The sequence below is a fragment of the Panthera uncia genome, assembly GCF_023721935.1.
Source record: "Panthera uncia isolate 11264 chromosome C1 unlocalized genomic scaffold, Puncia_PCG_1.0 HiC_scaffold_3, whole genome shotgun sequence".
Taxonomy (NCBI): Eukaryota; Metazoa; Chordata; class Mammalia; order Carnivora; family Felidae; genus Panthera; species Panthera uncia.
This window is the reverse complement of record NW_026057584.1, coordinates 11,052,058-11,072,568: the sequence shown is the minus strand read 5'-3', so window position 1 is coordinate 11,072,568 and position 20,511 is coordinate 11,052,058. Positions and strand designations below refer to the sequence as shown.

General features: G+C 40.2%; 1 protein-coding gene across 1 annotated transcript in view; it reads right to left on the bottom strand.

The window, feature by feature from the left end:
• Positions 1-20,052, bottom strand: part of SPHKAP (SPHK1 interactor, AKAP domain containing) — a 56,655-nt gene extending 36,603 nt beyond the window's left edge. Inside the window, exons 1-5 of the mRNA XM_049614472.1 lie at positions 20,008-20,052; positions 19,665-19,766; positions 11,284-11,400; positions 5,059-5,118; positions 3,246-3,380 (exon numbers count right to left, since the gene is read on the bottom strand). Of these exons, the coding sequence (XP_049470429.1) occupies positions 3,246-3,380; positions 5,059-5,118; positions 11,284-11,400; positions 19,665-19,766; positions 20,008-20,052 (459 nt within the window). The remainder of the gene's footprint in view (positions 1-3,245; positions 3,381-5,058; positions 5,119-11,283; positions 11,401-19,664; positions 19,767-20,007) is intronic.
• Between the last annotated feature and the right edge of the window lie 459 nt (positions 20,053-20,511).

The following is a 20,511-nucleotide window of genomic DNA, read 5'->3' as shown; positions in this document are numbered from 1 at the left end:
AAGCATGTGAGTCATTTGCTGAGCTGGAAAGACGAAGACATTGAACAATCATTTCGTAATCATCTATGAGAAAATAACAAAACTCCTCAGGAGGCAGAAAAGGCACTCTGTACACCATCCCTTGCAGCAATATTACACTTCTCTTCCCCAAAGGAGAATGGATGATTACTCCTGGTGTATATAGTACTCCACCCTGGTACCTTATTTTGCTTTAAATGAAATTTTCTTTCTACTTCACCTTCCTTCAACTTTTTGGACATGGAGAGAAAATACAATTTGCATTTGAATAGTCCTTCCCAAGGTGGCTTCATGTTATTTTATGAAAATCACTGTGACTAGTCTCTGAGAATGGAGAAAAGGTATTTTTTTAAATCTCCATGTTATAGAATAGGAAATTACAGTTGAGAGAAGTGAGGTAATTTGTTATCTGCACCACTGAACATCTTGGGCATTGTAATTTCCAGGGTCAAAGGTGCCAAGTAGCTCGTTTATTGCCTTCTTCACAGGGTCAGTAGGAACAATAGCTATGCCCTTGGGAATGCCCTTAGATTCCCCCCATTAACCCAGCTCATGCTGCCTCTGCCAATATCTCCATGTTCACTTAGGAATCAACAGGTAACTGAATTTCTTGAGGCGAGGCAGCCAAATTGAGACAATCCCTAAAGAATTAGGTACCGGCTATGGTTGGCTAAGATCGGATTCATTATTGATATGCTGCCCCAACATTGCTAATTTATTAAAACACATGGATTGTGGTATCTGAAAAAACGATGTAGGCCTTTGGGAGATGGCAGAAGGGTGAAGTGATATATAGGAAGTGATGAGGACTTTTAGAAGAGGGAAGTAGGAAACATTTAAGAGTGTTATAGCTCACAGGCAATTCTTGACGACTCCTAGGAACAAATATGCAGATTTTTAAGCATGCTTTTGATGGATGATATTTAATAAGTCCTGATAATTTAACTTTCCCTAACCCCAATTAGTATCTGTGTTGTTTTTGTGACCCAACATCACTCAATCTTCTTCTGGTTCTCATAGCCTGTGAGGCATCGTTTTCTGGCTCACCCATAATGCCAGTGATTTCCATGGAATTAATTCACCTAAACCCTCTGAGGTGATCACGTGACCCAGCCTGGCCAATCTGAACACTGCAATCCTCAGGCCATAGTGAGTGGTTGAGCAATAGGCACGTGACACATGAGAGCCAATAGAACACAATTAGACTTTTACTGTTAGCCACCTGGGGGAGACATTCACTCTTGCTCAACTTGAACCCAAAGGGAATGGTCTTCTTATGGGAAAAGATTGATAAACATTAAAGAGAGAGAAAGCCGGAAAGAGGTCACAAGGGGAAATTCATGTCCTGATGGCACTGTTCAAGTCCCTATAATAATCTACCACTAGTTTTTTTCTTTTTAAATGTTTTATTTATTTTTAAGACAGAGAGAGACAGAGCATGACTGGGGATGGGGCAGAGAAAGACGGAGACACAGCAACTGAAGCAGGTTCCAGGCTCTGAGCTGTCAGCACAGAGCCCGACACGGGGCTTGAACTCACGAACTGTGAGATCACGACCTGAGCCGAAGCTGGACACTCAACCAACTGAGCCACCCAGGCGCCCCATCTACCCACTAGTTTTTTAGCTACATTCTTTTCATGCATGAGCCTATTTTCTGTCATGTTTAATTAGAAATCCTAACAGGCTTGGTACAGAAATACTTTTAAAACTCAGTTTTGGAAATTACTTTTGGTCATCATAGTTTTGTTCGATATAAAGAGAAGGCACTTAGGGCCATTTCTGTTTTCTCTTTCCAGATGATTAATTTTCTCACTAAGAATATAAATTATGAGATAGACGGAGAAGTTTGGTTCTAGTCTTAATTACCAAATTGTAATAGGCTGTGTGCAGATTTTTATGAAGCATCCGGGGTAGATGCTAGAAACAGTGGGTACATTTCCGAGTTTTTTGGTATTTCAAAGGACTGAAGAATAAAAGAGTATCTTAAAATTTTCCAGCAAAACTAAAACCCAAGAAAGAACAATTTGGAGGAAAGCAAATGTTCATCATTTTAATCTGTAGTGGTGTTATGTGTCACTATCAGCATATCTTATTTGGGAAAAATCAACAATCTTCAATATGATGTGCCTTTAGAAATCATTACATATATATATATGTGTATATATATATATATATATATACACACATATATACACATATATATATACACGTATATATACACGTATATATACACATATATATATACACGTATATATATATGTGTATATATATACATATACATGTATATATATATATACACACATATATACATATGTGTGTATATATATATTTGTAAATTGAACAATTTATAATTTAAAAAATTTGTCTTCAAGTAAAGAATGTTATAATGATTTCTCTAATAATAACGAACATCAGTACACTGAATGAGAAAAATAGCATCTTAATTCCTGCTTTATTTTTAGTAACATTCATTTCCTCTAGGAATTTTACTCTTTACGTCTAGGAAACTCACATTCCACCCACGGGGCTGCAATCCTGTATTTATTATCATGACTCATTTGGTATATCCTAAGAAATAAATAACATCCAGAAAGAAGAAATGCTGGGATGCTGGGACCATATAGTATGAATTAGAATTTTCGTATCATATGTGAAACAGAAGATGAATCTATTTTTTTAAATGTTTCTTTTGAGAGACAGTGAGAGCATGAGTGAAGGAGGGGCAGAGAGAGAGAGAGATGAAGAGAGAGAATCTCTAGCAGGCTCCATGCTGTCAGCGTGGAGCCCGACATGGCGCTCCATCTCCCAACTGTGAGACCGCGACCTGAGCCACAATCAAAAGCCGGACGCTTAACTGACTGAGCCACCCAGGCGCCCCAAGATGAGTCTATTTTTGACTATCTAATGGATTTGTAGAAAACCAAGCTAAGCTGTCAATTCCCAGCATGTCTGCTCTAGTTTAAGTACAACTTAACAACATGAACTTGAGAATATAATAAATGGTAGGGGTTGAGGTAAGGGAAGCTCTGTCAAACTCTGAGTGGCATATTTAGAAGAAACACAGATACACAGAAACACTGCTCTTGATTGCAAAGAAATTTTTGAGTCCTAGGCTATGGAAGCTTAAATGTAGCATCTATTTGAAGTCCATACTGACTTGTGCCAAGAGCTGACCGTAGATGACTTATCTCTGATGAATATTTTATCAAAAGTTTACATCTCTTACCTGTGAAACTTCAAAATCTGCCTGGAGATTTCCGGATGTTAAGCCACTTAAAAGAACAATTTCATTTTCTTTTGGCTGCTGAACATTCATGGAGCTGATAAGTTTTGGAAGATCTGGTGAAACGTTGACCAATTTCTGTAGAGGAAGAATCTTTATTAGTTTAGATGATTTCTTTTCACCTCCAAAACACTACCCCCAAACTACTTACTTGCAAAAATAATATACCTGAATAACTACACCAATGATAGATTACTTAATCTACTAAGATTATTACTAGACGAAGTGTGAAGCTGAACTTGAAGGTTTACACTGGAATAGGAAATCACTTAAAGCTTTAAAAACTCTTTGCTTCTAAATATGCCAAAGTAGACATTTAATAATTACTGTCACACCACAGGTATGCATAGTAAGGGTTTTTTCTTTCCTTTAAAACCTGGAATGAGAGACTTGTCTAATCACCATCTGTTTTAACAAAGTCAATAATCATAATATCAATAATAAAATAATTTCTGACATTAATTTTGCTCTATGTACCAGGCACTGTGCTAAACTCTGCACACATGTTACATTTTAGTACATTTAATCCCCACAACACCCCCATACTGATTAGGTCCCGTTACTACTTTCTATATTTTGCACATAAGTAGCCTGAGGCCCAGAGAAGATGAGTTCACACAAGTTTAGGCAGCTAAGTGGATGCCAGGTTTCTACGCTTAGCTGTAGAAGAAGACTGTCTCAAATCCCTCCCATAAATCTTCAAACACACAGTCCTTAAGATGCCAACTTGCTTTGGTCCCTCCTTCTCTCTCTGTGACTCTGCACCACAAGTCCCCTAAATGAAATGATATGTACACTTTTTTTTAATCCCTCCAGTACTACATGGATGAATGACGTCGGAAGCTCTGCGGAAGTCTGTAATGGGTAAGCTGTATGGGCAACTGGGTTTGAGAAGCTTCAGGTGCAGCACTGGCAAGGGAACAAAAAACAAAACGAAACAAGAGCGCCTGGGTGGCTCAGTGGGTTAAGCTTCCGACTGCGGCTCAGGTCATGATCTCGCAGTTCGTAAGGTCGAGCCCCGCATCCGGCTGTATGCTGACAGCCTGGAGCCTGCTTCGGATTCTGTGTCTCCCTCTCTCTCTGCCCCCACCCCTGATGGCACTTGTCTTTCTGTGTCTCAAAAATGAATAAATGTAAAAAAAAAAAAACCCAATTAATTCTTCCTATAGGACCCCTTGTTAGCTCTCGGTCCAAAGGACTGAGGGGTCCTTCAACGTCTTGCACGTTGTCAAGGATTTACGTCGGGATCATCACAACCTCAGATGAGCCTGGAATATGTAGCTGCTGGAGAACGCACAACTGCGAGCCCCAGATGAGTGTAGGGCTGGGAAACCAAGGTCAGAGACCAAGCGTTTCCTCAAAGCAGCAGGAAGGAGCAGACCTGAGACCCGCAGAGAAGGGCTGGTTGGTATCCAGCAGGTTGGGAAAAGCCTTGGAGACATCATCCCAGGCGGGGTGTTTGAGACGGGATGAAGACGGGGGCTCAAAAAGCCACTATCAGGCCCCGTGGGCAGGAAAAAGCGCCTGTTTGGAGAGCGGCCCCGTTATCTTGGGAAAGCAAGCATCACAAGCATAAGGAAGGCAAACTGTGGGAGGTGGCAGGGAGACGGTCAGGGAATGGGCCGTGATGACACCATCCAGCTAAAGAGTCTCCAACGAAATGAGCATCATTTATGGAAAACGTCACGTCAGCTGTCTGGTCAGCGCAGGCAGCCCTTGTCATGAGCTCCCGGGGAGTCCGTGCTCCCAGCATTACCTGCTGCAGGTGCTCCGTGCTGCACGCATCCTTGTTCACATCCAGGTTCACGAAGCAAACCTGAGAAAGAGGGCAAAAACAGCCATGTAAGTGAAAAACCGTGGCAGTTCTTTCAGAAGAAAGCAGGAATCCATTTGGGGAAAATGATGTAAGAATCCCGCACGTTTTGTGTAGTTGATCTGATACAGAAATGGCCGCTGTACCTTTGGGCTTCTATGCAAACCTCTAAGGCCCTCCTCACAAATCCCTGGATTCCACAGAGCGCCCCTTTCCGTTCGTGGCACAACAAACCAGACAGTCTCTTTGTATTCAAGTCCATGTAAGTCACAACAAAATCTGCAGGCTTATACAGGGTTAGCAAAACTCATGAAATAAGAAAAAAGACTTGGTCACCCTTGGAACCTCTGTTTATAAATGCAGTGAACGTTTCTCTCCATTTCTCCCTTTTTTCCCCTCATCTTCCCTTTCTCTTCTCATTTTTAATACAGTGCAGGAAAAGTGGATTTCTCTTTGTTTCAGGGTTTTAGCTGATTTATTTAATCCTGCTGTATAGTTTGCCTCTTTTTAGCCATCTTAAATAAGTGCCTGAATAGGCTGAGTATGAAAACAACAGTGACAACATTAAAAAAGAATTCAGAACAACAGTAAGAGAATGGTTGTAGTTTAAAGCTCAAACACAGCACAAGAGAAAAATCTACTATGGGCATTCACATGGAGATGGGGAGAAGAAAACTTAGAGAACAAAGAGGTGAGATGTATTCTTTTTTCCCTCTGAAATTAATTAATTGATGAATTTGAGTATAGTGGGCACATAATGTTTTATCAGTTTCAGGTGTACATAGTGATTAAAGTTTCTTATTCTTAACAAGTTAATTTGCCCATATAAAACTGATAAAATTAATTATTTGGATATTTAGTCAGACGTTTGGGTCAATTCCTGGAAGCATACGCGCCCTTCTGATTTCAGTTAGTTGTTCAGGGTCATGATTTCCTAGAGTCCATCCTTTTTCTTTTTGAAGTTTAATAAGAAAACATAATTGAAAGACTTTGGGTAAGTCTTTAAGAACTACGTAGTTAGGGGCGCACGGGGGGCTCAGTCAGTTAAGTGCCCAACTCTTGATTTTTGCTCAGGTCATGATCCCGGGGTTATGGGATAGAACCCTGTGTTGGGCTCTGCACTGAGCATGGAGCCTGCTTAAGATTCTCTTTCTCTTTCCCTTTCCTCCTCTCTCCAGCTTGCACCCTCTCTCTCTCTCTCTCTCTCTGTGTGTGTATATATATATATATATATATATATATATATATATATAAAATTAAAAATAAAAAAAGAACTACAATAGTTATACATTGCTAAATTTTTGTAAAGATCACTACTGTTTTACTTCCCACCAATGGAAGGTTTTCTGGATTTCTGAACTCACAATATCCTTGCAGCATATCCCTTGGATACACTATCTGCTTGTTAAGAACAACTTGATGGGCATTTGGGGGAAGAAAGGGCATGAACCGCCATCCACATTCTCACTTAGAGGTTCTCCTCCTTCGGGTTAATAAGATGGCTAAATAGGGAGGATTTAGCTCTGGGCATGAGCTCCTGTAGGGGCAGCACAAATGGTGACATAAATAGTAGATGGTGCTTGGAAGGAGTGCACGGTTTAGAGCAGTTTGCAAATACTCATGCAATAATCGGAACTTTGCCCTTGGAAGCCTGGTTCAATATCTATGAGTCCTCAGGGGCGTTGAATAACATGCAGCAACGGCAGTTGCTGAATTGACTCGACGGTTTTCCATTCACCTTGAAGAAAGGTGGGTTACCTTGACTCGGGCATCACAAGGCTCTTCTCTCACAGTGGCAGAGGACAAAGCAGAAACCAAAGCAAGGCATCTATAATAACGACTTCTCTGCCCACTGATATTGTCTTTTGTTCTCTGAAGATGGGCTTTCTTTTTATTCATTCTGGATTGTCATGTAAAACTCTGCCTACATTTGGAAGAAACCCTTCACACTTGCCAGCTGGGCCGAGACTAGAACAAAGCCAGACATAAACCAATCGCTTGCTTACACTTGGCACACGGATCTTTCCAGATCTTGGTGGGAGAGGATGATCTAGGTTTTTAAGGGCCTGATGTACATACAAGGTCTGAAGACCTTTTTACAAAAAAGAGTAACAAAATCAAAAATTCTTTTTTTTTTTAATTTTTTTTTTTAACGTTTATTTATTTTTGAGACAGAGAGAGACACAGCATGAACGGGGGAGGGGCAGAGAGAGAGGGAGACACAGAATCGGAAGCAGGCTCCAGGCTCTGAGCCATCAGCCCAGAGCCCGACGCGGGGCTCGAACTCGCGGACCGCGAGATCGTGACCTGAGCTGAAGTCGGACGCTTAACCGACTGAGCCACCCAGGCTCCCCTCAAAAATTCTAAATTACAAGTGAAAGTGGATACTCATTTATTTAGAAGAAGAAATCATTCACAAATACCAAATTTAAAAGAGGTAACAAACATCACAAACATGACAACCTCCAGAAAAAAAGATATTTTAACTAATCTACTGCCTAATACACCTCCATAATACTTTTTATCTACGTTTCTGGCTTCATTTGATGGCAGTTTTATAACATTTTCCCTGGATAGAAAAGAAACATAATTCAGTCTTAACCTAATACTGTTGGTAGATTTTTTCAACTTCACTAAGTTTTATTGATAATATTTTATACATTTTCCAAGTTTTCAAATTCAGTGGGAAGCCACTCTAAAAGTTCTTTCATATAGGAGTTGTTTGTTGTAGGCATGCTCATTACTTGTTATACCGCTACAAGTCTACAAACATGAGAATTTGGCTATATTCTCTTCTTGTTTGATTCTCATTTAAAAAGAAAAAAAAAAAGGCATGGTGCGATTATAATTTTTCAATGTTATCAAACAAATTTCCTCCAGGAGAGAACTTCTGTGTTGACCAGGCATCAGTCAGAAACCAGTCTTGTCTTTACAAGTTCACATGTCTGATGACGGGAAGAATTCTCCACAGAATAGCTTCTGCCCTATAAACCTTGTTTTCTCTCCACTATCTATATGTTTCCAGTAGGACGTATTTACATTGTGAAACCATTTCTGACCTGACACCTACGTGTCTCAATCAATGTCTGGCTGAGTTGCCACTGTCGATGGTAAAGGTATTCCTGGGAGCCATTATTACATGTGTATGGCTAGCAATTGCCTAACTATATACAGAAGTGACCTCAAATTGTATAAAAATATCTTATGTATACACGACCCCACTCAATTTCCTTCAAGTCAGACCCCACACACGTCTGCGGTCACTCCAATGACCCTCAACATAATAAAGGGTAGTGGGAGTCTCATTGGAAGGAGATCATCGTAGTTAAAAGATCTTCCTTTTGAAAATTTTGAGAATTTTACAAGCATCTAACCACTTGAGCTTGTGGGAGGGGGCAATGGACACATGTGGAGCCCTGACTTTTAGGCTCTGAATTTTAGGCTTTAGAGTGAATCCACTTGATGCCAAAATGGTCTGTGTAATGGTTCCTCTCCAAATGTTCACTCTCTGAGGCCTTGGTTTCTTTATGGAGATGTAGGCACCCACTGAGACCGAACTCCAAGTGGAGAATGTGACAAGCTTGTGTCCAGAAGAGTTGGGCAATGGTGGGTATGGGGTAGGAGGTTGTGCAAGGTGAGGAGAGGGGGAAATGCGCCTCATTTCCGAGGGGTGTGGTTTTGGTGCTGGGTTCTGAGAAGACAAACAATGCGCGTTATTGTTCTTGTTCTCAGGGAGTTACGGTCTGGAGGCAGAACGCATTCTTTGAATCTATGAAGAATATTATCACAGAAGTGACAAGCCTGCCATTACAGACATGGTGGAGAAGGAAAGTGGGAGAATCTGGTCAACCACCAATGGCATTGCAGAGAAGGCCGGATTTGAGGGGAGCAGGCAGGACAAATTTACAATGGCGCAAACCTTGAATGGATGATCTCCCCCACCGCCCCCATCAGCCCCAGCTGAGTGAGGGCGAGAGGCTCTGAATTAAGCACAAGGTGAAGAGAGGGAGAAGAAAGGGGCTGCGACGACCAAGGTGAGGGGCACATCCTAGAGAAATTCCAGAAGTGAGGCCCAAGTTGGTGAGCAATATGCCTGTCTTTCTACGCTATGAAGAAGCTGGGCATACCTCAGCAGACTTTTTAAAGAGGTGAGGTAAAGAGGAACTCATCATTGTATGTTGGACTCCCAGTGCCGTAAGAGTTGAGAAAGACCCGAGGGTTAGCATTTCCCTTCCAACAAGTACGGCTGTTCCCTGTGTTGTTGCAGGAGGGTATCAGGAAACAATTGGTGATGGAAGTTGAAAAGAAGTTTCTGGGGGTTTCGGGTGAGTGTTTTATGTGACTAAAATATGACAGCCTGGGAGAGTCTGCATTATGGTTCTATGGGCCGTGCGTTGAAAGGGGTCCCTTCAGCAGAGAAAATGCTGCAGGCAGGGAGGCGGAATGTCTGAGATACCAGTCACCTGGGAATAAGATGTAACCTTTCTGTGTTGACTCTTCATCTCGGTCTGGCGTGATGCTACTGAGTCATCTGTAAAATGCCCGAATGTGCAAATCCAAAAGTACCAACTGATCCAGAGAAATGTTGTTTTAAAGTATGTGTGTTTACTTAATAATCTCTTGAGCACCGTTTATTTCCCTTCAGCCTTTGCTAGATGGTTTATTCACGAAGGCAGGCCTTGCTCGTCACTGAATTCTTAGTGTTTAGCGAAGCCTGGCATTGGGTAGGTGCTTAATAAATGCTTGTTGATCGACGCATAGGCACGAATAGAGTGGAAGCACTGTCTCAGGTGTTACAAGCATCTTACCGGTAATAATTATTTTCCTTATTTATGTAGCGAATTCCAATGTTATCAGTAAACAAAGCTGTCTTCCAATAAGGACATAAGGGAATAGACAGTGAAGTTTATAGAATTAACTGAACTAATGTTAATCCAGCAATTGCTACTGTTTAAAGTACTTAGATTGGCTTCTTTGTTCTGTGATTAAGGATTTGCTAAAAAACAGAAAAAAGCAAAAATTGAGAACCAGAATTGGTAATAAATACGGGTAAAAGGTATTAACAGTTTTCTTGCAATAGAAGCTCCTTTTCTCTTCATATAAAATACCTTTCGTGTTGTCTGTTTGTGTCCCGTTCGGAGCACCTGCAGACATGCTCAGCCGAGATAGACAGACGGAAACACACATCATCCCCGAGAGAACACAGACCCCTCTTTTCTTGCCTACCTAACAAAGTGAATTTTGTGGTTTTACGTACCTTTCAAATGCAAACGCCTCTCTTCTGTCATTATCACAGTTTTAAAACAAAAGGTTGGAAGAGTAAGTATCACTGAGAAAATGATGCCATTTTATGATTGTGGTTTTTACATAATCTCATCAAATAGTCTTCAAAAGTTATTTGTCGATCCTAAACATTCTACTGCTATTTCTTCTGCTTCGTGCTATGGATTATTTAGTCAAGCAATGTCAATTATTTATTTCACTGTAGGTCCCTTTTCATAAATGGAGGAGATTATAGGCATGTTATAAAATAGTATTTCACTATGAAATTCTAGAAAACAGTGATATAAGACCTATTTTGGTCCAAGCCCCTGTGAGAAAAAGGTTAACATTCAAATGTAGTAAAACAGGAAAAAAGAAATAATTTGAAGTGGATTGTAACCCACAGCATCTTCTGTGAGTTAATTGCACTTATTGAATAGCTTTAAATATTTATTATTTATTTATTGTAGAAGTCAGACAAAAGCAATTTTAAGTCAGACAAAAAAGTGTCAGACAAAAGACATACCGTATGTCATGTAACAGGTTTGACATTTTGAACAGAAACCAGAGAAAAAGAACTGGTGATGACTGTCAGGGGCAAACTCCCACTGCATGTGGACAGTTTTTTTTTTTTTTTTAAATTTGAGAGAGAGAGAGAAGGGGGCGGGGATCACGAGTGGGGCAGGGGTGCAGGGAGACAGAGAATCTCAAGCAGCCTCCATGCCCAACACGGAGCCCTGCTGTGGGGCTTGATCTCACAACCATGAGATCATGACCCGAGCCAAGATCAAGAGTCAGTTGCTCAACTGGCTGAGCCACCCCGGCGCCCCTGTATGTGGACAGTTTTATTTTTGCATGGGCTCTTCAGGTGGTTAATGCAATAGTTGAGGAATGTCATCGCATTACACATCCAGGAGCGCCAAAAGGCGCCCAGAGGCTGCACACCAGCAGGGCTTTTAATCCAGGGTTCCGGGCCTTTGACTTCTGCTGGGTATTGTCATCGCTCCTGATGTCAGCTGAATCCTGTGAAGGCGGTCATTCTATCTGGAGGCACTGCTTAGAAAAGGTTAACCAGAAGCATCATGTCAAATTGCCTTTAAAATCTCGGCATTTGAATGCTTACTACGACCAAATGTACACTTAAGCTTTAACTCAGAAGAAACTCAGTCCCTTCCTTCCGCGGCTTCTAACAATGCAGCCATCTGGCCATGCGGAAAGGATGGGACCTCTATTTGACGGTATTAAAATGCCCATCTACGCATCTTCCAAAGAAAAAAACTGCCTCATTTCTTACCCCAGCCAAAAGACGCCTACTAGATTCAGGATCGTGGACCAAAATTCTCTTTGAAGGAATATGGCATTTTTCCGGATGAGTAGTTTAGACTGATGATAAGTAAAATGGCAATTTAGGCATCAACGTTGTTATGTCATGATGCTGTCAGACATTCTCGAACACACCCGATGTTTGGAATGATAACGGTATTTGTATCCAGTTACTATTGCTTTAAAATGATTGCAGAGATCACACAAAATGAAATACAAAATGTTACTTACACTGAAGACTGTCAAATCTCTCTGCTTTTTAAACTGCCAATATTTTTTAAAAATATCTTAGAATTGCTGTTTTGAGGAAAGCTAGTCAAGCATTTTGTGACGAGAGACTCAGTGAAAGGTACTGGAATTTCTAAACTGTGCCAGATAGTCTAGCCGTACATCCAGCCAATTTTATTGCTAACCTAAAAAATAAAGAAGTATGCTACTCAATTGTTCATTTTCCCACTATTTTTGTTGTGTCAAAAGCCACTTCTTTTGGAGAAAAAGGAAATACTTAGATACGATATCTGGTATACATTTACCAGTTGAAGAACACACTGTATTTAAATTTCCATTTTGAAGATGTGCTTTACTGAGATGTAATTCACATGTGACTTATCCCTTTAAAGTATACTTCAGTGGTTTTTAATACATTCCCAGGATTGTGCAACCATCACCGCAATTAACTTTAGAATATTTCTTCACCCACGAAAGAAGATGTATTTATGAGCAGTTAGTCTCCCTTTCTCCCCGCAAATCCCCCAACCCCCAGCCCTAGGCAGCCACTAATCTACTTTGCGTCTCCACACATTGACCTATTTTGGACATTTCATATAACCAGAGTCGTTCAATATGTGTTTTTTTCTGATGACTGATACAACATCATTTTTTTAACGTATCGACTGGACAATTCTATACAATAGGCTGCGTTCACTGCGATAAGTCTAATCACTATCTGTCACCATCCAGCTTATTACAATATTACTGACTATATTCTCTCTGTTGAGCTTTTCACCTCTGTGGCTTATTTATTTTATAACTGGAAGTTTGTACCTTTTAATCCCCTTCACCTATTTCACCCATCCCCCTACCCACCTCCCTTTGGGCATACCTACATAAAAGCTTTTTGACTATAACTGTCATCTCTTGTCTCCTTAGTGATGAGAGCTTTCTCCCATCATCTCCTCCCACTGAAAGGGGTAGTTTAATACTACCTTTTCCTTAATGGAAAAATGATGCCCAAGGATGGTGGGGGCAGAGATGAGTCAAATTTCCCTTGGAACAGAATTTATCTGGGCGCTCTACCTTGCTTGTATGTTAAATTGAAAGGGAAAAAGAATGCATAGGATAGACTTGTTTCCACTTTGTTTACTTTTTCTTTCACAGAGGTTATTTAGATTTCCAATGCATAAAAAGCCGAGATAAACTTCTGAACTCTCAGGATTCATGCTCTGGTATAGTGCAGGCAAAGAAAAGCCAAATGTTGATTAAATATCAAGCAGATAAATTATTATAGACATCACTGATGATGGTGAAGGATCTTCCATTCATCAGCAAAGATTTGGTTTCTTTGGGAATCAAGATGACCTTTCAACTCTTCACTTTGCCTCCTGTAAGTAAGCCAGATTTCAGAGAGCCACGGGAATCATCATCAATAGGGATGATTTAATAGGGAAAATTCTTTTCTAAGGTGTGTGGAGCATGTATTGAGCAGGGGGAAGTAGTCAGAGGATTCATGTCTTCTGATGAGTGAGCTGGACCTCAGGAGGTGGTTAGTTGAGATGATCTGTTTGCTGACCCTAAATCACTCATATCTAGAACATGAGATTCTTATCCATTATCAAGTTAAATATGATGATTCTGTACATCTCATCCTTCGAAATTCATTGTGCCTACACTGCTGTTTGAAATAAATAAGTTCTTACCACTCTCTTGGATGCTATCTGTTCAAAAAATTTAACTCTCCTTAATCTGGATAAGTATGCTCCAGTGAAAGCATGACAGAGAAAACAGGGCTATTCCTGAGGCATGGAAGTCAGGAATAACCCAGATCCCCAAAGTATGAACAGTCACGATCAAAGAACTAAGAGCAAAGAACTGGAGAAGCAAATAGGCCATGTGACAAGAAAAAAATTCTAGTTTTCCAATCTTTGACAATAATCCTGTTTTCCTTTGAGAGGACACATCATTGTTCAGAGAGAGGAAGGCAAACTGTGAGAGGCTGTTAAATACAGAGAACAGACTAAGGGTTGCTGGAGGGGAGGCGGGTGGGAGGATGGGCTAAATGGGTGATGGGCATTAAGGAGGACACTGGTTGGCATGAGTACTGGGTATTACATGTGACTCATGAATCACTAACTTCTACTCCTGAAACCAATACTACGCTCTCTGTTAACTAACTTGAATTTAAGTTAAAACAATTCTGTAAGTGGGGCGCCGGGGTGGCTCGGTCGGGTTAAGCGTCCGACTTTGACTCAGGTCATGATCTCGCGGTTTGTGAGTCTGAGCCTCACGTCGGGCTCTGTGCTGACAGCTCAGAGTCTGGAGCCTGCGTCAGATTCTGTGTCTCCCCTTCTCTCTGCCCCTCCCATGGTCATGCTCTGTCTCTCTCTGTTTCTCAATAATAAATAAACGTTAAAATTTTTAAAGAAAAAATTCTGTAAGTTTCACCAAAAACAATGGAAGAAACTCCAGAGTAAATGACTTAATCATGTCATCTCCTTGGCTGACCCTTGGGAGAATATTCTCCCCTTACATGGCTGGAACAGTCTCTCATCTCTGAGACACAATAGTGTGGGGGAGGCAGGAGGTTGTGCTTTGCCTACAGAGAAGCCGAGCTTCAAAGCCAGCTCTGTCCTTGCTTGATTCTAGTCTACGGAGGGATAATGAAATACTCTGGAGAATGTCTACGAAGACTAAATGAAACATAAAGTAAAGAACATCAGAGCAAATTGGATGACATTTCACTGATTTCTGGGTTATTGTCTATAAGGGTGAATTATTTGAAATTGCCACTCTTAGATCACACAAAAATGGCACTTTCATAAGGCCCAATCTAAATAATTTGAGGGGGAATATTTATAAAGTGCAGCTATTTCTGACAACGTAAAGCAATTAAAAGTTTGGGTCCTTGCACATAGCTCCTCACTCTTCTGCCCAGATGTTTTTCACTTGGTATAAATCTTTGTTCCCGCTTAATTACTGAAACATTATTTATTGATGAACAACATTAAATTATTTTTTCTAAATCTTTATTACTTATGTTTGGACCGTGTATTAGTACAGAGTGCTACATTGGTTTTCAGGGATATAAGACATTTGATGAAGAAATGCCTTCCTTCTTATTCCCAGAAGTAGTTCTGACTTAATTCATCAAAATTCACACCATGGGTAGAGTGCTGCCTTACTCCACACCATGAAACCAGTGGATGTTTGCAACAGACATGAAACTGGGAGCCAAAGGCATACATGGGAGTAAAAAAAAAAAATTTAAAGCAGACATGTAGGGAGGTTAAAAACATCAACCACTGCTTAATCGTTATCATTTAAGTTCCTAAATATGAATAGTGCTGTTTGAGAGAACTTACAGACCTAGACACCACAGAACCTCTTTTATGAGAAAAAGGATCTTGAATCAGAAAGAGTAAATACCAAGTTTTACGTGTACAAATCAACCACTAGAATCCGATGCATAATTTCAGTTTCTCAACACAGTACATAAGTGGATATATGGATTAGCTTTACTTTAAACATTAAAAAAAGTCAGCCAGAAATGTACTTTTTGCCAGTGTTGAAAAGTGTATCAGTAAATTGACAAAAATCTTCCTTCGGATGTGACGAAACAACTCATCTTTGACTATGGCATAAGAACCAAATGCTATAGACTTGATAAATTGAATATAAACCTTGCATGGGTTTAAATTTTGTAGAAATTTGTGTTTTAACTCTTCAACTAGCTTTCATTAAGGGTTATTTCCAATTTTTCACCTTTAAAGTAATAAAGGAAAATAAACCTCCAGTGATTGCCTTTCTCCTCTCCTTAAAGCCATAGACCTTTGCACAAAAGAAAGGGTAGACACACACGTTTGGGGTCTGAGTACTTCAATTATTTTAGAGGAGTTGAAAAGCAAGTTAAGCACGCAAAATTATCAGGAATAAACGATAGTGACTCTAATTTTAAAATGCAAATAATTTATCTGAACTAAACATCTACCTAGCACATCTCGTATTTTTGAGAGCCGAACCCATAAACAGCTCCAAACTCTACCTCCCCAGGATGCGTTGGGTATATCTGAGCAAAGCCTTTGTGGGTCTTCCGTGATTAAGTGAGACTGCTGTCCGCTGGTATGGATAAAAGGTGCAAAAAACAAAAACTCAGTAGCCACTTCCAAATGCATATCCTGGGTGATGTAATGCAGGAACGTGGAGTGACTCCCTAGAGAATTTAGTACTCCAATCCAGCTGCTAACGGGGTAAAGGTATTTTTCCCTTCTTTTGAACAGCTCTAGATGGACTATCCACATTGATGACTGGCACCAGAAAGCAGGTGTCACGTTCCATTTCACTGGGCTCAGTCTATTTGGCCTGTTCTAGGTCTGCATGTGAAGCCATTAGCTCAAGGCATGTGTCCCAACTACAGCCCCACAGCTTGGATACTGAGGGCTCTTTAGAGACTCAGTTTAAAATATTCCAACACACAGGCAAGTCTTCGGAAGCAACTTGCTTTTCAGTGAAATAACTATTAAAGTCAAACCTTTGAAAAGTGGAATTTGGAAAGCTGTAGTTTGCATGCAATGAATGAATAATTAGATAAAAATAATTCAAGAAACAAAAAAAAAACATGAGAGGGAACATCTATCATAAGGGAAATGATAAAAACTGCGTTTTTGTATTTGTTTCCTTCAACCATGCTTCTGATTAATTAGTAAAATATCCATGTTTCAAAAGACTTTCTGCATGATGAAGACTGTGTGTGTGTGTGTGTGTGTGTGTGTGTGTGTGTGTGTGTCTTGGTGAAACTGACATACATGCTGATTTCTGGCTTCTTTGTCCACTTTGCTTCCCTGAACTTTATTTGTTTAAGGGAACGGCTTCTGGAGAAAAGGCCCTCATAATGGAAGTGCTAATTCAAGTTAGCTCAAGCTGGTAACAAATGCAGCAAGTGAATCTCTGCACACTTCAATTTGGATTATGGAATCAAGTGTTCAAAATAGGTAGGTGACTCAGAAGTTCTGAAAATACTTTCTATTCTCTAACCACTCCAAAAATCATTGACAGGAATAAGGCAGGAGTGGAGTTTTTTGTTTTTTTAAGTTTCAGGTTTCAATGTTTCTGACTTCAATCATGAAAACACCCATTAATTGGACCTCATCATTTACAGAAAAGGAGGAAAATATTAAAAAAAAAAATATCATTATAGGTTCCCGTCTGAGATTTAAAGTTATAGCTTTCAACTGGAGAATACTGTGAATTGCATATTGGTAGCTTTTGAAAAGCTTCCAAAAGACCCCTCTCTCTGCAAAGAGAGACAGCACTGCCAGGGTAAGGCCAGCATGGGCCGTGAAGTTCGTTCCTTTGTAATGTCTAAACCTCATCATATCATGTCTGTGGCCGGCTAATATTTCCCACTTGAAAGGGACGCAGAGTAAAGCTTAAGAAACATTCCTGGCCTTCAAAGAGCTCCACCAAATAAATTTTAATTTCACTAGGAGTAAATGATAAGAAAACGATCAAAAGAATTAACTTTCTAAAATGTAAGTGCAAACACATACCGGAAAATGTGTTTTAGTATTTTTACTGCAGTACAGAACAACAGAATTTTAGAGAAGGAAGTGAATTTAAAAATCATCTGGCTCAACTCTTTTATCTGTAAGGAAACTGAATCCCAGGTAAGCAAAGCATACCAAATTCCATAGCTAGGTCCTTCCTTCCTTCTTTCCTCCCTCTTCCCTCCCTCCTTCCCTTCCTTCCTTCCTGTACTTATTCAGCCTACTCACTCATTTATTACTTAAAGAAACTTAAAGGGCAACCCTTCTATACTTGTGGAGGTAAGTACTGACATACAACAGTAAACAAGAGGGTCATGGATCCTTCTCTTCCTTATGATCTGGGGACCTAACGTATTTATTTGTTAGAAATTAGACCACTTTAAATGAAGACAGAGAGGAATGGATGTTAAACAGAGGTACAAGCTAAAATGATACGGAAATCCAGACAAGGGTAAAGGGTAAAGGTTTTCAGACATGGAGGTTTAGAAAGGCCAGATGGAACTTTGAACACATCAATCTAGGAAACAATGTGGAAAGGTAGATATGCTGGAAGAGAAAGCTAGCAAAATGGTAGATGAAGGTTCCATTGTCATGATAGGATTCTGTGCTTTCTATTTTAAGCGCTAGGAAGCAACTGGAAGATGATGAAAACTGTAACTTATTTTGCTTCATTGACAGCTGAAGATGGGGGTTGTCAGCTGAGGGTAGATGCCCCCTGAAATCTCCTTCAATTATCTTTAATGCTTCAAGTCACTGGCGCAAAAGGGCGGCATCCTCCAGATATTTTTACAAGGCTGGCCAGCTTGCTAGAGATCAACTCTGGTGTGAAACTCAGTCACTTCTTTGGTGTTCATGGGGAAAAAATACTATTCACACCAGTCCTTTAAGTTTAGTAGAGTATCTAAATACCTTGGTCAAGAGGGGTTGTGTGTGTGTGTGTGTGTGTGTGTGTGTGTGTGTGTGTAGGGGTGCTGTCCCGTTTACCATCACCCTGTGCTCTTCATTGTTTTCCCTTCCACCTCATCGCATCACCTACTCCATCCTTGCTATGCCTGGACTTCAAATTCTCTATCACGCACAACTGTTTCCTTGCTGAACTCCTGACACAACCCAGGCCAGGTGAGGGATGGTAGTCGAGAACTGGACTCCAGTCCCAGCTCTGTCCCTCCTGAGCAACTTCTTAAAAGGCTCTGTGTCCTCCTCCATTAAATGAGGAGACAACAGTGTCCATCTCATCAGGTGTTTGGAAGGGTTTAAGACATAGAGCTTATAAACCCTGGAAAAGTACATGCTTAATGAATATTTTTGCTTCGCTATTATTATTACTTCTCCATACACTTACCAATATGTAGTTAAAATTATCTACCTCTTTTAGATCAAAGTAATATACACACATGGTTTAAAAGGCTCCATACACTTATTAATATATTTAAAACTATCTAGGTCTTTTAAATCTAAATAATAGACACACATGGTTTAAAAGTCTGTTAATGGAAAATATTTGCCTTCTGCCCACCCAACTGTGACACTTCTCAAACTCCTTCTTCAATTTCTTCAAGTATACTGCTATTTTTTAAAAAGCTTATTTATTTATTTTGAGAGAGAGAAAGAGAGTGTGCACATGCATGAGTGAGGGACGGGCAGAAAGAGAGAGAGAGAGAGAGAGAGAGAGAGAGAGAATCTCAAGCAGGCTCTGTGCTGGCAGCTGGGCTCGAATGGATGCTTAACTGACTGAGCCACTGAGGCGCCCCAAGTATACTGCTATTTATTGATCACAAATGTTAGACACGGTCTCCTCACTGTAGATGAGGTTTTAGCAGTCTTAGGCTGTTATCCTTACCTCACTTTCCCTCCCCTCTCTCTTCTCCATATTTTTATATCATAATTTTTGACAAATCAATGTTTCGTGTTTGCCTTGTTGTGATCAAGTAATTTGATCAGGAGGAACCACGCTGTATATGTGATTTTCCTTTTTTCAGTAAAACTTATTCTTATTGGATTTAATTCTTGCCTTACGTAGTAGATTGAATCATTGTTCAGCCAATATTCATCCTTTCCCAACTCCATGGGAAGAATCTACTTCTCTGCTCATTAGCTTTGAATTTGGTTCTATGACTTGCTTTGACCGATGAGATGTTAGCATAGGTAATGCAAGCCAAGGCCTGAAATGTATCTGTGTGGCGGGGTTGTCCTCTTTATACTTACCATCTTCCTTACAGGAGCTTGTTCTGAGGCTAGCCTGCTGGGCTTAAGGGGTGTGAAGAACACAAGGAAAAGCCAAGCCCAGTCTTGGAACTCCACAACAACCTGAAGACCCACAGGAAGTATATATTCGAACACTTCTGAAGCATTGTGGTTGACTCTCACACAACAAAAGCCAACTATTATACCTATTTTTTTTTTCTGATTAGCTTTCTATTTCACTATTATTCTTCCTTAAAATTGATTTACAAGAGCCTTAAGAATAATGGTTTTCATATCATTAAACACAACGGAACTTTTATTCACTTTTTTCTTTAACCTGGAGACATTTTACTGAGTCCCCTACTCTCTTACTCTCATCCAGGTTGGTTTTCCTCCAGATTTCACACATAGCGGTCTTCTTGGGAGTTTCCAGCTTCTCCTATTTTGGATCTGCTGCTTTCCTTACCCAATGTCTTATTCCTTTTTTATTTCTTTATTTTTAAAATACAATTTATTGTCAAGTTAGCTAACATACAGTGTATACAGTGTGCTCTTGGCTTCGGGAGTAGATTCCCATGATTCATCACTTACATATAACACTCAGTGCTTGTCCCAAGAAGTGTCCTCCTCAATGCCCATCAGCCATTTTCCCCTCCTTCCTACACACCCCCATCAACCTTCAGTTTGTTCTCTGTATTTAAGAGTCTCTTATGGTTTGCCTCCCTCTCTGTTTGAAACTATTTTTTCCCCTTCCCTTTCCCATGGTCTTCTGTTAAGTTTCTCAAATTTCACTTATGAGTGAAAACATATCTTGCTGTTTGCAACAACATAGATGAAACTTAAGGGTATAATGCTAAGTGAAATAAAT